Source organism: Lissotriton vulgaris, chromosome 7 (genome assembly GCF_964263255.1).
Source record: "Lissotriton vulgaris chromosome 7, aLisVul1.2, whole genome shotgun sequence".
Taxonomy (NCBI): Eukaryota; Metazoa; Chordata; class Amphibia; order Caudata; family Salamandridae; genus Lissotriton; species Lissotriton vulgaris.
This window is the reverse complement of record NC_141695.1, coordinates 216242508-216260937: the sequence shown is the minus strand read 5'-3', so window position 1 is coordinate 216260937 and position 18430 is coordinate 216242508. Positions and strand designations below refer to the sequence as shown.

The window sequence follows — 18430 nt, the reverse complement described above, 5'->3', positions numbered from 1 at the left end:
CCTAATGCTCTGTTTTCAGACAATTCCTTGCACACCAGAATGAAGGCACACAGGGGCATCGCCGGGATGCCGGTCATACCTCCTGGTGCAGTAGTGAAATGGAAAACAAACCAATGTGAATATAAAAACAAAGACTTCTGAAACCCCTTCCTAATGCTCTGTTATCAGAAAATTCCTCGTACACCAGAATGAAGGCACACAGGGGCATCGCCGGGATGCCTGTCAGTCAAGTGCCCATGGGGGACAGCCAGCAAATTGAAAGAAGTACATCACAGGCAGATTTAAAACTGTAGCCTACACTTGCAGCAACCCTTAATTCTTGCCTCAATGGACCAGATAACAAAGTTTCTTAGTACAAGCAAAGAGTTACAGTTTCCTACCATCCAGACAAGCATTTCATTTGGCATACATACCCTGTATTGTTTTGATAGGAAGGAGTCAGCAAATTATTTGTTTGCGGCCTGTTCTCTGGGACTACTTTTGGCGAGATCTCCAGCTTCGGCTTCTTAGAAGGTGTTTGATTGTTGCATGTCGAACCTCTCTTCACACAGCTGGCCTGAGTTGGTATGGAGGGCTTGGGGATAAGAGGTGCAAAAACAACAGGAGAATGAGGAGTGCCATTCGATTTTGGGGATGGAGTCACCTGGTGTGGGGGTACAGGTGCCTCTGTAAGATTAAAGTTTGACATTCCCTGCAATGGTGATGGCCTAAGGATGGGAAGGCCTGTTGAAAGGGCCATCATCCCAGAGTTCACTGGAAACCTTTGGAGGACACAATTCTGCTGAAGTCCCACGGATTGAGGCATGACAGTGGAAGTTCCAATGGTGAACTGTCCAGGACCATTGGGCACACCTGTCCTAAAAACGTTCAGCATGGGCATTACATTCAACAGGGGGCCACTAAATGTCCATGTGGGAGCATCATTCCTTACAATTCCAAGAGGAGCAGATGCCCGCAAGATCACTGTTCCCAAATTAGTCTGTTTTTGAATTGGTGTTAGCATAGCTCCTCCGAGGTTCAACTCGCAACCGGATTTCTTGATGTTGGGGGCTACCTTCCTGGGATTCCCCCTGGAATTACTCTCCACAACTTGTGAGCATGGTGTGATCTGTGGGATTACCATGACTCTCATGTTACTTGAAGGAGTTGGCTCCAACCGCTGGCATGCTGTCCCATTGCCTCGCTGGTTATGGATGTTCCCAATGACGGAGTGGTAGTTTAGTTGTTCTCCTCCACTGCAACTGACAACTGGAGCACAGGGAGAAGGACTGATCGGAACAGGCTGGCATGTTATGACCTTTTGATCTGGGCATGGGGCACCTGGAGCTGTATTTGACTGCACTTTCACAAACAGCTGCCCCTGTTTGTTCACCATGAGAACTTTGGAGGTGGTGCTAGGTTTATGAGCAGAGACAGATGGTGTTTCCAATTTGGCCATTGTGAAAGTAGGCACTTGAGGTGAGAGCGAGAGAGGTTTGCACACCCTCTGCAACTGAGGGGGATCCTTTAGATTCAAGACTGTTAGACTTGGGTCTATGGGCCGGCATCCACCTGACTGCCATGTTGATTCAGATGGTTTACTAGCAATGAGCTGTTCACGTCTTGTAATGGGCCCATTGCTACCATTAAACAAATGAAAGTTGCTTCCTGACTGCAAGGGAGCAAGAGTTTCAACCCTTGTAACCGGCACAGGATGTAATAGGGATTTTGGAGCATTGGATAGCACCTCCGGACCTGTGACTAAATTGTTTGCAAGAATGTTTGATCCATTCTCTGACACTGATTTAGGAAGCAACAGAGTGGGAGAGCTGTGAATTCTATCTCTGGAAAGTGTCCGAGTACCCGAGTTCAAATCCTTTAGCACAAAATCTACAATGTCAGATGGAAGGTCTTCTGGGACTGTATCTACAGAAGCCTGAGGGTTTTTAGAGTCCACTGCGGGAGCCAACTCTGGTTGGATATCAGTTACCCCTTCAGCTTTCTGTGAAGACCCGGTTGCATGAAATGAAATGTTTTTTGTGACATGGGGCATTCTAGTTTCTGTGGTTGTGGTGACACTGCTGGTGTCGCTCTCCGTGCCATCATCAACACCATCTAGTTGCTTTATATGAGGCAGCTTTAAGTCCATAGGGTAAGGAAGAAGATCCATATTCCGGGTCACTACAGTCCTTGAGAAATTGTAACAGTTTTGTGAATTATCATCCTCTGAGCTCTCACCACCATTTACTGCAACATGATGTCTGCCTGATGTACTTGTGCCTAGACCGAACAATCTATCTTCTCTGAACTCATTCGCCTGCCGTGTGTTTACCAGAATTTGGCTGTGACACTGAGGGTTATCCTCCTGAAAGGTGCTGTCCAGGACACTATCATCAAACTCCAAGTCTGAGACATTCAGTGAAGAGACTACTTCCATATCACTTTCATCGAAGGCGTCAACACAGAATCCAGGCACAAGCTGGCCATCATCCACCATGGACCCGAGTGGGCCCCCGGGAGAGAGAAGTCCTGGTGAACTAACAGTATCACAGTACTCCAGGTCCTGATATGCACCAACATCAGGTGACTCAAAGCTCTGCAATCCATCCATTTCAGATGGGGTGCTTGATCTTTTAAAGTTATAAGAATGATCTGCTCCTGGGAAATGAGGGTAGGAGGTGGACTGAGGGTAGGAGGTGGACAGAGGTCCAGAGGTAGAGGTCTGCATGACAAAGTCGATTTCAGGCTGGCTAGCAAGTGCTGAGGTAGACAGGTTGTGCTGATGGCCCCTACATCTGCTGGAGGGGTCAGGGCTTGCTTGTGCAGCGGTGCTTGATGCTTCACCATTGAGAGACACCGGACTTGAAGGACTGATCTTAGTTCTTACATTGGTGGCATCAGTTGTCGGGGTTGGGGAGGAAATCCGACCCCGAGTTGTGGTACCGTGACTCACTGGGCTGTGACGCCTGGTTCTCCGTAATGGCACAACATCTGGATCACTGACAGTCAGAATGTGGTGGGACACAGAAGTTGGGCTTCCTGAAAGATATAAAGTTTTAGAACACATTAAAGCCACACCATTAGCTATGGTACCATACCCCATTTCTTATAACATGCAGGTTAAAAAAAAAAAAAAAAAAGAAGACTACTGACATTATTTCTAGTACCATGAGATGCAAAAATAGCAAACATACCCTCTGGTAACGATAGAAGGAGGGAATCGGCATCAGATAGAAATAGCATTCCCCAATAACACACACAGGCAATGGTAATGAACATAAAAGCAGTTTAAGGCAAAGGTAAAGAACATAAAAGCAGTTTATGCATAGGACACAATTTGAAACTTATTGTGAAAATGCTGTTAAGATTTGTGGCATCTACTAGTTTAGTTTTACAAGTCCTCTGTGTTGCTCAAAGTTTGAACGTTTGGTACCACTCATGAGCTAGTTTATAATTAGGTTCCTCCATGACAGCCACTTTTGTGTCAAAATGCCCCGATAGGCAAGCCGGTCTTTAGACTTTTGCTCACCTAATATACACAAAAGCAGGTCAATGATTTATGATGTGAACAACCTCACATAGCAACTTGGTGGTCACATGTGAATCAAAATGGAATCCTAAGGAAAATATACTTTACCTCAATCTAGTGCTCTATCATGCATATTTACCTTAATATTCATAAAGAGGAAGTGGTTAATTATCTCTAAGAAGAGATTTGATGCCTGAAAACCTTTCTTGATCCACATCCTGTGCATTATTATGACATTTAGTGATGGGTTGCCCCTATTCTCTTTCTGATTCGGACGTCAACTAGAAGGTGGGCAGTGCCAGCTCTATGATGTGTAAGCCCACAATGCCCCACTAGGTGATTGCCATTGTGAGATTCTGCCCCAGCCCTCAGTTTGGATACCCATGTTCATTCCAAGTGAAATATGTTGCTTTGACCCTTTTAGTGCAACCACAACCCCTTCACTGGGTAGGTGGGTGGGTCACATGTGAATTCAGAAATGACTACATGTTGCAAAACCATTGTTACAGCCAAGTAAAATGTTCCTTTTGCAACGTGACTCTTATTCACATGCTGTGCAGCAGTATTAGATCTTTGTGGGAGGGTGGGTTGGAGTGTGTTGCAAAAATATGTTTGATGGTTTTGCCATAAACCGGCCTTCCTGATTCCATTGATATCTACAGAGTAATGTTTTGTGAAGGAACGGACTGATGACCAAGGTCCAGCCAAGCACGTCATCAATGGATACATTTGCTATGAAAGCCAGTGTGGCCCCCTGTTTACTGGTGGGGAGTGCTCTTAGTTTGTTATCCTGAATTCTCCCTGCAAAAGTGTCAAGTTCGATTGGTCTGCATTATCCATGTTGCGAAGGTAACTTCTGACACCAGGAGACATCTATTCTTCCAGTGCATCCAACACAAGCATTGGCAGAGCCAATGGGTCTCGCCTTTGGGACCTTATAAGTATTTAGTTATGCAGCATAATATCCTTGGTACAACAACCTCAACTGTTGCATGGCTAAACACTTATAAGGTCCCAAAGGCGGTAGAGAGAGGTAGAGCTAGAGATGTAGAGAGAGAGAGAGAGAGGGAGGTAGAGAGTTAGATAGAGAGAGTTAGTTAGAGAGAAAGATAGAGATATGTTGAGCGGGAGTTAGAGCGGTAGACAGGTAGGTAGAGAGGTAGGTAGAGAGGCAGGGAGAGGAGTAGGTAGAGAGAGAGGGAGAGAGAGGGAGAGAGAGAGAGGGAGAGGGAGAGGGAGAGGGAGAGAGGGAGAGAGGCGGAGAGAGGGAGAGAGGCGGAGAGAGAGAGGGGTAGAGAGAGAGGGATAGAGAGAGAGAGGGGTAGAGAGGGGTGTAGAGAGAGGTAGAGAAACAGGTAGAGAGAGGTAGAGAGAGAGGTAGAAAGAGAGAGAGGTAGAGAGAGAGGTAGAGAGAGAGGGGTAGAGAGAGAGGGGTAGAGAGAGGCGGATAGAGAAAGGGGGAGAGAGAGGGGTAGAGAGAGAGGGGTAGAGAGAGAGGGGTAGAGAGAGAGGGGTAGAGAGAGAGGGGTAGAGAGAGGGGTAGAGAGAGGGGTAGAGAGAGGGGTAGAGAGAGGGGTAGAGAGAGGGGTAGAGAGAGGGGTAGAGAGAGGGGTAGAGAGAGAGGGGTAGAGAGAGAGGGGTAGAGAGAGAGGGGTAGAGAGAGAGGGGTAGAGAGAGAGGGGTAGAGAGAGAGGGGTAGAGAGAGAGGGGTAGAGAGAGAGGGGTAGAGAGAGGGGTAGAGAGAGAGGGTAGAGAGAGAGGGGTAGAGAGAGAGGGGTAGAGAGAGGTAGAGAGAGAGGGGTAGAGAGAGGTAGAGAGAGAGGTAGAGAGAGAGGTAGAGAGAGAGGTAGAGAGAGAGGTAGAGAAACAGGTAGAGAGAGGTAGAGAGAGAGGTAGAGAGAGGTAGAGAGAGAGAGGTAGAGAGAGAGGTAGGGAGAGAGAGGTAGAGAGAGAGAGAGAGAGGTAGAGCGAGAGAGAGAGGTAGAGCGAGAGAGAGAGGTAGAGAGAGGTAGAGAGAGAGGTAGAGAGAGAGGTAGTACATGGAGTGCTGTGGGTCTTCAATTGAAACCTAACTTGCAAGCCAGCAGGTGGTGGTACTGTAAATAGAGTCACCACACAGTTCAGTATATATTGAGCTATTGAAGACTTCAGCAGTAATTAAGATCACATTTAAGACCTATACCAGAAGTTCCAGGAATAACCATTATGGGGAAAGCATATGAACGGTGCACAAACCAAGTACTAAAGTTAAAATACATGGTAAATCAATGTAGGGAATAAGCATAAGGTTCAGTCAAATGCATCAAAGGAAATGTCATGAAGTCAAAATACCCCCAGTCCCAAGCAAGAGATAATGACAAGGGTCCCCTCTCTAATTCAAGGCAAACGGGACTTGGCTCACGTCCTAAATGGAGACCTTATAAAAACAAAATATACAGCGGAAAATCGCATTGTCAGCATAAGGTAATAGAGTTGTTGCACAGATTGACAAATCAGAATACAAAACGTAATGCAGCATCATTGAACATCATCGCTAAATGAATATTAATATAACCCCTCTTGATCGGATGTGTTGCTACAAATCTAGTCCTATTACATGGAACAGGAGAAGTAACATCTATCTAGATGCAGCATTGTAATCCAGGTGTATCACAAACTAGAAGCATTACAGGTTGGCACAAAGGCAACAGCAGTACTGTCCACGATCAAAAGGTCCTGAAATTTACTTCAATGTATTCCTCCATGCATGTTGAGTGGGAGTAAGGTGGGGCTGCTGCTTTACCGCCTCCTATGCGGTTGATTGGTATTCTTTGACCGTTAGTCTCTTCTCCCTATCTCTCTCCCCCTCCATTGCTCTGTTTATTCTCTCCCTCCCCACCCTCACATTCTGTGGAGATAGCGTTTGCGTCTGGAAAAAAGGAGAAAGCGGATAGCTAAACCAGCAATTAGGCATGGTCCCTGGTTATTTATTGACCATAAAAGACGAGGAGCCCGGGCTAAGGCCCTTCCTGCATGGGCATGCCTGACACTGTCTGGGGTATTAATTTAAAAAATTGTCATGTTACAAAGCCACAGATCGACCACAATGCCTTATTTTTAAACCTTAAAGTCGGTTGTTAGATGAATTTGGATCCTTGCTGGTTCTCAGTCCCAGTTACCCCCTTAGATCCTCTTAGAGGGGTGCATTTGCAGATATTCTTACTTGTTGATGGTGCTGAACTATTTATTTCATAAAATATATTTTGCCCTTTCAGCCTCTTTCCTCCAAATGATCGTGGGAAGGCAGAGCATTTTTCAAGTGCAGATCCTTGAAGCCACAGTCTGGCTTTTTGAAATAAGGGTGAATACATTCTTAAAGAGATATTTCAGCCAGTGCTTCATTTATAATAAATAAGTAAATGCTGGTACCCAAATTCTTCCCTTGGAGACTGACCTTACACCACCAGCATCCCCCACCACCAGAATTTGTGTGAGAGCAAAGCAAGTGAGCCCACCTTCTTCAATTGGAGATCGGGTTGTTGAGTGTCCCACATCAAAAACATAGAAATAAAAAGGGGAATTCACATTGCAGTACTGAAAGTACACTAGGAACCATTGCAGTACTTTCATAGTGTCACAATCATGTTTGACCCTTCACATGTGTTGAAATCTTGCATACTTCAAAGTATATTTGATAAAATTAAATAAAAAAATGCATTTTAAGCACTGTTTCCATAAAATAATTCTAAGTAGTTACAGGCTATTCATGAATGCAATTCTTCATGGGCTATCATTTGCCTTAAAATCTACTGGCCACTCTAAATTTCAATACTTTTCCCTGTTCCTTCCCTTTGTGAGTAGATATTAAGCATATGTCACAACTGAGAATCCTTTTGGAAGAGGGCATAATAGGAAGTTAAAAAGAATAGAGATACCTCTTGTGAGAAAGTGCCATCTTTCTTGCCCACTTTATTCTGAACTGCTGATGTGCTTTGATTGAGTGTGCCCTGGGTTCCTACCAACCAGGTACCCAGGGACTGTGTTCCTTCCCTAAAACTGTGTAGAAACAAACCCAATTGGCATCTCTGGCCACCTATCTTCCCCTAGTAAATGGTACCCTAGGTACCCAGGGCATGGGGACCAAAGAAGACCCCTGAGGACTGCAGCACTTAGTGAGCCACCCTCAGCGGCCCTGTACCCTGACACCCACACACTGCCTGTGCAGGCCGAGTGTCTAAGTACAGAACTAAACCAAGAGTCGACATGGCACACATCCCTGTGTGCCATGCCCACAGAACCCACTGCCCTGGCATACTTCAGTCACCCCTCTAGCTGGGCGCCCTATGCCAGAGGTGTGGGCACAGGTGCATGAGCCCTGTGCCGCTACAGTACCCAGGGCCATTCCTGGGCACTGTAGGTGCAGTGATGCCATTAAGAGTATATGGTGCTTGGAGGGTTTTCATTACGAACTCCAGAGCACCATAATGGCTACACTGAAGACGGACAAGTTTGGTACCAAACTTCTCAGCACATTAAACCCGCACTGATGCCAGTGTGGGATTTAATGTAAAATGCACCAGAGGGCATCTTAGAGATGCCCCCTGAAAACCTAACCTACAATCCACGTCCGGGCTGAGTGGCAGCAGAGGCTGCCACACAGCAGACATGTTGCTGGACCCCTGGGTGGAGAGCCCCCCGCTCTCCTGGGCCTGCAACAATGCATATCCTGGGCGACGTGCTAGACAACCTCGCCAACCTGGGACTGAAGCAACTGGTGACCACCCCCACCCACTACGCCGGACACACACTCGACCCCGTCTTCGCATCCAGCAAACACATCGCCTTCAGCCACGCCACCGGACTCCACTGGACGGACCACAGCTGCGTCCACTTCAGCTTCGCAAGGACCACGATCCACCACCACCAGCAACAGGCTGCACGCAGGAACTGGAACAAGATCACAGCCGACCAGCTCGCGTCCTCCCTGAGCATGAACCCTCCCACCAGCACAACGAACCCTAGCCAGGCGGCCAACAAAGTGGATCAGCGACTGCGCGGACGAGCTCGCCCCCCTGAGGACCCCGCCCAGCAGACCCGGCAGCAAGAAACCCCATGGTTCACCGACGAACTCAAGAGCTATAAGAAGAACTGCCGAGCTCTCGAGAGAACCTGGCGCAGAGACCCAACTCCGGACAACATGACTGCCCTCAAGCTCGCCACCCGAAAACACCACCAACTCATCCACGCAACCAAGAAAACTGCATTCAAGGAACGACTGGACAACAACGCACACAACAGCAAGGAACTCTTCAACATCGTTAAAGAGCTCTCCAACCCCAACGCCGGAAACAACGACATCACCCCTTCGCAAGACCTCTGCAACTCCCTCGCCTCCTACTTCCACAACAAGATCGCGGACATACACAACAGCTTCAGCACTCAACCGACGCACGCCACGACCGAACCAGCGCCCCCCAGCACCACCCTCCGCGCCTGGACCCAGATCAGCACCGCAGACACCGTCCGCACAATGAACTCCATCCACTCCGGATCTCCGACCGACCCATGCCCTCACCACGTCTTCAACAAGGCCGATGCTGTCATCGCACCCCACCTGCGGGACATCATCAACACATCCTTCGACACCGCTACCTTCCCGGAGAGCTGGAAGCACGCCAAACTCAGCGCTCTGCTAAAGAAGCCATCAGCCGACCCCACCGACCTCAAGAACTACCGCCCCATCTCGCTGCTCCCGTTCCCTGCAAAAGTAATCGAGAAGACCGTCAACAAGCAGCTGGCCGCCTTCCTCGAGACGACCGGATCCCTAGACCTCTCGCAGTCTGGCTTCCGGGCCAACCACAGCACCGAGACCGCCCTGATCGCAGCCACCGATGACATCCGAGTCCTGCTTGACAACAGAGAAACAGCAGCCCTCATCCTCCTAGACCTCTCCGCGGCCTTCGACAATGTCTGCCACCGCACACTAGTGCAGCGACTCCGCAACGTCGGAATCCAGGAGAAGGCACTGGAGTGGATCATCTCCTTCCTCGCCGGAAGGACACAGTGTTCGCCTCCCCCCGTTCAGATCTGAAGCCACCGAAGTCATCTGCGGCGTTCCTCAAGGCTCCTCGCTCAGTCCAACCCTCTTCAACGTCTACATGAGCCCCCTCGCAGACATCGCACGCCAGCACAACCTCAACATCATCTCCTACGCCGATGACACCCAGCTGATCCTCTCCCTCACCAACAACCCCGCAACCGCCAGAGCCAACCTCCACGAAGGGATGAAAGAGGTAGCCGAATGGATGAAGAACAGTCGCCTGAAACTGAACTCGGACAAGACGGAAGTCCTCATCCTGGGATCCTCACCCTCCGCCTGGGACGACTCCTGGTGGCCCCCCGCCCTAGGCAGCGCACCCAAACCAACAGACCACACACGCAACCTAGGCTTCATCCTGGACTCCTCCTTCTCCATGACCAGACAAGTCAATGCCGTCTCCTTGTCGTGCTTCAACATCCTGCGCATGCTACGCAAGATCTTCCGGTGGATCCCCACCGAGACCAGGAAGACGGTCACCCAGGCCCTCGTCACCAGCCGTCTGGACTACGGCAACTCCCTCTACGCAGGAACCACCGCCAAATTCCAGAAGAGACTTCAGCGGATCCAGAACGCCTCAGCACAACTCATCCTGGACATCCCCCGTCGCAGCCACATCTCCGAACACCTGAGAGACCTGCACTGGCTCCCGGTCAACAAGAGAATCACCTTCCGTCTCCTCACCCACGCTCACAATGCCCTACACAACCAAGGACCAGGATACCTCAACAGTCGCCTCAACTTCTACGCTCCCAAACGCCAGCTTCGATCGACCGCCCACGCCCTCGCCGCCGTCCCCCGAATCCGAAGAGCCACCACAGGGGGACGGTCCTTCTCCTACCTCGCCGCCAAGACATGGAACTCCCTCCCGACCCACCTCCGCCTGACCCAGGACCACCTCGCCTTCAGGAAGCAGCTCAAGACCTGGCTGTTCGAGCAGTAGCGGACCCCCCTCCCCTAGCGCCTTGAGACCCTCTGGGTGAGTAGTGCGCTATATAAATGCTTTGATTGATTGATTGATTGATTGACTCTGTGCACGCTATACCTCACATATATAGCCAGCTTCCTACAAACCCACACTGGCACCATTGTGGGTTTAGTGTGCTAAGAAGTTTGATACCAGACTTCCCAGTTTTCAGTAAAGCCATTATGGTGCTGTGGAGATCGGAATGACAAACTCCGAGCACCATATTCTCTTAATGGCATTAGTGCCCTTACAATGCCTAAGAATTGGCTTAGAAAACAATGTGTGGAGGTTGAGTCACCTTTCACATAATTGTGCGCTCAGTTGAACATGAAACTAGATTGTTTCTTCTCCAATTTTTTAACTGGTTTTCAATAACATGAAGTCAACAAATGTATCATGAGGTTATTTCCATTTTTATTCGCTTTTTTTTCCATTCCTTATTATATATCATAAGGGTATTTCAACATATTCGTTTAGCAATCCATGTTCAACTGAGCGCACAATTATGTGAAAGGTGACTCAACCTCCACACATTGTTTTCTATTTAGTAAGACCACTGTCAGCGCCACGAAAAAATCAAGAAAGTTTACACTTAACAAAAAGGAGTGCATAGGGATCAAAACTTTTTCTATATAAGAATTGGCTTAGACACTGTAGGGGTATAGGGCTCCTGAACCTGTATCCTAACCACTGGTATAGTGCCCCAAGCTAGAGGGGTGGATGACCTACGCCAGGGCAGTGGGGCAGATGACCTACGCAAGGGCAGTGGGTTGTATGCATGGCACAAAAGTATGTGTTGAATGTCGACTCTTCATTTTGTTCTGCAACAAAACACACATCCTGCAATTGCAGTGTGTGTGTGGGTGTGTAAAGGTACAAGGCCTCTAAGGGTGGCACAATAAGTGCTGCAACCCTTAGAGGCCTTCTCTGGTCACAGTGCCCATGGTACCTTTGGTACAATTTACAAGAGACTGATCTGTGGCCAAAGATTGACAATTGGGTTTAGTTTTTAAGGCGGTTTAGGGAAAGAGCATAGTTCCTGGGTGCCTGTTTGGCAGGAACCCAGGGCACACTCATACAAAGTACAGCAGCAGTTTAGCAAAAAGTGGGGGCAAATATGCAACAAGCATTGGAAATGCAATAGGTCTCGCATTTGTTGGAGCTGGAGCTATTGGCATTGTAAATGGCAATGGTTTGTACTTTGCAATAGGTCTTGTATTTGTTTGAGATATTCACATTGCAAATGGCAATGTTTTTTATTTATCCGTGGGATTTTATATATTGCAAACTTCACAGCCTCAGTTGTGAACTTCGATTCAAACGTTTGTGAGCCCTGAAATTTGCACAAGTAAAGTGCTAACAGTATAATTATGGGCACTGTTTAATAAACAAAGCCACTGCAATACAAGAGCAAAGGTGACCGAGTGACTGCTTCTTGGTTGACGGAGTTGCGTACCGTCACTGTTAGTTAAAGCTAGCAGGCCCGCTTCTATGAGTTTATCAAACTTAATGCTATGTTTTCTTATGTTAAGCCATGCTATGTTATGCAATGCTATGTTTTGTTGCATTTTCTATGCTATATTTTGTTATTCTATGCTTTATGCAATGCTTTGTTTTTTTGTGCTGTTTTGTTATGCTATGCTTTGTTGTATTTTGCTATGCTATGTTTTGTTTTGCTATGCTGTTTTGTTATCCAATGGTTTGTTTTCTTATGCTATGCTATGTTTTGCTATCCTATGCTTTGATTTGTTATGCTATGCTTTGTTTTGTTATGCTATGCTATGCCTTGCTGTGTTTTGCTATGCTATGCTTTGTTATGCTATGCTATGTTTTGTTGTTTTATTATGCTTTATGTGAGGTTTTGTTATGCTATACATTGTTATACTATATTTTGTTACGCTATGCTTTGTTATGCTATATTTTGTTATGCTATGCTATATTTTGTAATGCTGTGCTTTGTTTTGCTATATGTTTGGTTATACTATGCTTTGCTATGCTATGTTTTGTTGTTTTATTATGCTATGTTTTGTTGTTTTATTATGCTATGTTTTGTTATGCTATGTTGTGTTTGGTATGCTATGATTTATTTTGCTATGCTGTTTTGTTATCCAATGGTGTATTTTGTTATGCTATGCTATGTTTTGCTATCCTATGCTTTGTTTTGTTATGCTATGCTATGCCTTGCTGTGTTTTGCTATGCTATGCTTTGTTATGCTATGCTATGTTTTGTTGTTTTATTATGCTTTATGTGAGGTTTTGTTATGCTATACATTGTTATACTATATTTTGTTATGCTATGCTTTGTTATGCTATATTTTGTTATGCTATGCTATATTTTGTAATGCTGTGCTTTGTTTTGCTATATGTTTTGTTATACTATGCTTTGCTATGCTAAGTTTTGTTGTGTTTTATGCTATGCTTTGTTATGCTATGTTTTGTTATGTTCTACTATGCTATGCTTTGTTATGCTATGCTTTGTTATGCTATGCTGTGTTTTGCTATGCTTTGTTATGCTATGCTGTGTTATGCTATGCTGTGTTATGCTATGTTTTGTTGTGCTATGCTTTGCTGTGTGTTGCTAGGCTATGTGTTGTGTTTTGTTATGCTATGCTTTGTTTCCCTATCCTATGCTTTATGCTATGCTGTTTTGTTGTATTTTGTTATGATATGCTATGTTTTGTTGTGTTTGCTATGCTATGTTTTGTTATGTTGTTTTGTGGAGTTTTATTATGCTATGCTTTGTTTTGCTATGCTATGTTGTGTTATGCTATGTTTTGCTATGTTTTATGTTATGTTTTGTTATGATATGCTGTTTTGTTATGCTTTGCTATGCTATGTTTTGTTATGCTTTGCTTGGTTATGCTAGGTTTTGTTTTGTTATGCTTGGTTGCGTTTTGTAATGCTATTTTTTGTTATGCTATGCTTTTTTATGTTATGTTTTGATATGATATGCTATGTTTTGTTATGCTTTGCTGTTTTGTTGTGTTTTATTATGCTATGCTTTGTTTTGCTATGCTGTTATGCTAGGTTTTGTTTTGTTATGCTATGTTTTGTTGTGTTTTGTTATGCTATGCCATGTTTTGCTATGCTATGATCTGTTTCATTTTGTTATACTATGCTATGTTTTGTTGTATTTTGTTATGCTATGTTTTGTTGTGTTTTACTATGTTTTGTTATGCTATTGTTGTGTTTTGTTATGCTAAGCTTTATGTTATGCTATGTTTTGGTATGCTATGCTTTGTTATGCTATGCTAAGCTTTGTTGTGTTTTGTTATGCCATGCCAAGTATTGTTATGCTGTGCTACGCTTTGTTATGCTGTTCTTTTGTTACGCTATGCTTTTGTTGTGTTTTGTTATGCTATGGTATGGTTTGTTCTGCTATGCTATGCTTTACTTTGTTATGCTTTGCAATGTTTTGTTATGCAATGTTTTGTTGTGTTTTGTTATATGTCATGCTATGCTTTTTTATGCTAGGTTTTGTTGTGTTTTGTTATGCTATGCTATGTTTTGGTATGCTATGCTTTGTTTTGCTATGCTAGGCTTTGTTGTGTTTTGATATGCTGTTCTGTTAACCCCTTAAGTGCTGCTGACGGCCAATGGTCGTCAGCAGCGCTACCTCCCCAGTGCTGCGCACGACCATTGAACGTCCATTCAGCACTAGTTCTAATGGACAGCGCAGCACTGGGGAGGAATGTGTAATAGCAGCTATGAGGTTAAGCTATGCTTTGTTGCGTTTTGTTATGCTATGCTATGTTTTGTTATGCTATGTTTAGCTATGCTAGGTTATACTATGCTATATTTTGTTATGCTATGCTTTGTTGTGTTTTGTGATGCTATGTTTTGTTATGACATGCTAGGTTTTGTTATGCTATTTTTTGCTGCTATATCTTTTGTTATGTTATACTATACTTTGCTATGCTATGTTTTGATATGCTAAGCTATGTTTTGTTGTATGTTATGCTATGTGTTGTTGTGTTTTGCTATGCTTTCTTATGCTATGTTTTGTTGTGTTTTGTTATGCTATGCTTTGTTATGCTATGTTTTGTTATGCTATGCTAAGCTTAGTTGGGTTTTGTTATGCTATGCTTTGTTATGCTGTTCTATGCTTTGTTATGTAGTTCTGTTTTGTTATGCTGTGCTTTGTTGTGTTTTGTTATGCTATGCTTTGTTATGCTATGCTGCGTTTTGTTGTGTTATGCTATGCTTTATTTTGTTATGCTATGTTTTGTTATGATATGCTTTGTTATGCTAGGTTTTGTTTTTGTTATGCTATGTTTTGTTGTGCTATGTTTTGTTAACCCCTTAACTGCGCCGAAAGTTCCGCACTAGTGCGGAACGTTCTATTGTGCGAGCGGGCCGCGACGGCCTACGGACGTGCGCAGCACTACAAAGGAAGCGCATGCGACGGCCGTTGGCCGTCGGCAGTAGCCATCAGGTTATGCTATGTTTTGTTATGCTATGTATTATGTTATGCTATGTTTCGTTGCGTGTTGTTATGCTAAGCTATGTTTTGTTATGTTATGCTATGATTTGCTTTATTTTGTTATGCTATGCTGTTTTGTTGTGTTTTGTTATGATATGCCATGCTATGCTTTGTTAGGAATATGCTACATACCAGTATGCATCTGTTCTTGGCATGAAGGGCTGCTGACATTCATATCTGTGCATAGATCGCCGCCTAGTGTTGGGTCCGGATGATTGCACATTGTTGTCCTGGAAGAGTCTTCGAAGTATCACAAGATAGGTGGCTCCTCCCCTGGACTACAGTGTGCATGGGCATCCTCTCCATCCCCAGATTGTTTTTCGCCATTGTGGCAGAGATGGAGCGTAATACTGAAAATGATGACCATGCCTGAAAATGCTTCTGAGAGCTGCAGCTGCGACAGGCACCGGGGAGGAGGGCGGGCGATATGAATGTCAGCAGCCCTTCATGCCAAGAACAGATGCATACTGGTAAGTAGCATATTCCGTTCGAGGCATGAATTCATATCTGTGCATAGAATACATAGCAGTCTCCTCCTTAGTTGCGGGTGCCCGTGCCAGCTGCAGCAGTCTGAAAGAGTCCTGAGAACAGCTTGACCCACAGCAGCTTGCTGTTTGGAGTGTACATCTACGCAGTAGTGTTTGGTGAATGTATGTATAGTGGTCCATGTGGCTGCTCTACATATGTCTTCTAGAGGAATATTACCCAGGAAGGCCATGGAGGCCCCCAATTTGCGTGTGGAATGCGCTCTAGGGGGAACTGTTAGTGTGCGTTTAGCCTTCTGATAACAGATTTGGAAACATTTAACAATCCACCTGGCTATACCTGATTTGGAGATAGGGTTGCCTTTATGTTGTGGAGAGAATGCAACGAATAGCTGTTTAGTTTTTTGAAAGTCTTTTGTCCTGTCGATGTAATACAGGAGAGCTCTTTTGACATCTAAGGTGTGCAGTGCTCTGTCTGCCACCGAATTTGGGTTAGGAAAGAAAACGGGCAGTTCAATATTTTGGTTGATGTGGAACTGCAAAACCACTTTTGGCATGAATTTAGGTTTGGTGCAAAGCACCACTCTATTTGCATGGATTTGCAGGTAGGGTTCCTGAATTGTAAGGGCTTGCAGCTCACTGACCCGCCGCAGGGATGTAATAGCTATGAGGAAGGCCACCTTCCAGCTGAGGAACTGTATGTCACAGGAATGGAGTGGCTCAAAGGGTGGCCCCATGAGTCTGGTGAGAACGATATTTAAGTTCCAGACTGGTGAAGGGGGGTGTCTGGGAGGGATCACTCTTTTAAGGCCTTCCAAGAAGGCTTTAATGGCAGGTACCCTAAAAACGGAAAGGTGTTGCCTGTTTTGAAGATAAGCGGCTATTTATTTTATTTATTTAGAAAGTTTTATATAGCGCGAACAAGATCTTTGCAGATATCAAGGTCACGGGGGAGTTGGAGTAATAGAATGTAATAGTTGAGGTAGTTAGGTACAAGGTGCATAGTTACATAGGTAGGTCAGAAAACAGGAGGTAGATCATAGGTGAGGTAGTGTCAGTACAAGGTGCATAGTCAAACAGTTGCGCCAATAATATAAAGTACAAAAGTAAGCATATACTTATTTAAGCGTGCTGCAAGTGTTTTTGGAGATAACAAAGGTGGGCATAGTTGAGGTAGATGCGTGCAGGATGTATAGTCACACAGGTGCATCAGTAGTACAAAAGTAGGGATGGTTGAGGTGGTGTAGGTACAGTGTGCAAAGTCAGACAGGTGCGTCAACAATACCTCAAAATACAAAGAGGGAACATATACAATCAAATAAGTCATAATACCAGTAGTACAAAGAGGGAACATATACAATCAAATAAGTCATAATACAAGTAGTACAAGTAGACCAAGGGGTCAGGCAGGTATTACGGAGCGGATTCATGAGAGCTACAGGATAATAGATCATGTGTATTTAGCCATGAGGATCGCTTTTACTTCTTTCTTAAACAGTTTGTTGGAGGAGATGAGCCTGGTTTCAGGAGGGAGTGCGTTCCAGATCCTGGGTGCCATTCCTGAAAAGGAGCGTTTATAGGTTTTTTCCTTCCTGAATCTTCGAGGTTTCAGCAGAAGATTGTTTGTGCTTCTAGTAGTTCTAGAGCCACCCGAGATTGTCAGCTTTTGAGTGAGGTAGCTGGGCGAGTTGTGGTGTACAGCCTTGTGAGTCATGCAGGCGATTTTCAGATGTATTCTGGCTTCAAAAGGCAGCCAGTTCAGGGATTTAAAGTCAGGGGAAATATGCGAGTGTTTTTTTGAGCCAGTGATGAGTCTTGCTGCAGCGTTAAGGGACGCTCTAAGGGGTGCCTGTAGGAAGGTACATCCTGACTATGGTTGCCCCCAACTTTTTGCCCTGTGTTTTAGCTGGTTTTGGACATAGTCGACCTGGGACCCTGCCAATCAGGACCCCAGGCCTACTGCTCTCTCTTTAAAATGGATTCCATGTACCCTAGGTACATTTCCAATTGGTACTGGGCCACCCTATCAGACCCTGTAACTCAGGGCATAGGTGTACCCAGGGCTGCCAGGGGCTGCAGCATGTATTATGCCACCCCTGGCTGGCCTCCTAAATTTGACACAACTGGCTGCATGACAGCTGGGGCAAAGTCGTGTAATCACCCTTTGCTGTAGGTGTAGTATACCTATACCTAACCCTAAAATGGACACACAGATTCCTATCAGTCACTCCTATGGCAGGCCTTGACAATCCTGAAGGCAGAGTGCTTGGAATCGTGTGAGATGGTGCTCTGGCATGAGCTGAGCCTGTCTGCAGCTTGCGGAATCAAGTCCTAATAGCTGTTCCATGATATCGCATACCATATACTCTTAAGTGCATTATAATCCTCGCGGTTAAATGCTATCTTTGGTATTGCTTTATCAAAACATGTCGAGTAAGGTGTCATACGAATTGGAATACTAACCCCTCGCCAATTCTGGCGACGGGGTTAGCATTCCACCCTTCTAGAGGGACACGACATGTATGTAACTGTGAACCCCGGTTAAAGTTAACTGAAGCCTCAGCTCCACAAAATGGATGCTGCCACCACAGACACGAGTCTGACCCCCTGCAGCTGGGAGTCCTTCCAGCGAGGGGAGCCTGGACAAAGGGTTTCCTGTCAGGGGCGGTGCTAGCACCGTCCCAGACATGGTTTTGTGTATCCTGGGTAGGCAGGGCTTTACAGGAAGGTGACTGCTGAGTGGCACCCCGGTGCTCACTACGCATAGGCCGGTCTGAACCAGTTCCAGGGGCACACCAGCCCCTGGCCTGGGGAAGTCCGGCATGGCTGAGGGGTGTAACCACCCCCCACCTAGTCCCACCCATAGGCAGGACCTAGTCACCGGGTCAGCCCCCTTTTTTTAGTATAAAGA

The 18430-nt window shown here is 45.7% G+C and overlaps 1 protein-coding gene across 1 annotated transcript in view; it reads right to left on the bottom strand.

The window, feature by feature from the left end:
* The window catches only part of KMT2B (lysine methyltransferase 2B), a 1030490-nt gene that overhangs the window by 194728 nt on the left and 817332 nt on the right, over positions 1-18430 (bottom strand). The window contains exon 27 of the mRNA XM_086929980.1: positions 414-3018. Coding sequence (XP_086786106.1) covers positions 414-3018 — 2605 coding nt within the window. The remainder of the gene's footprint in view (positions 1-413; positions 3019-18430) is intronic.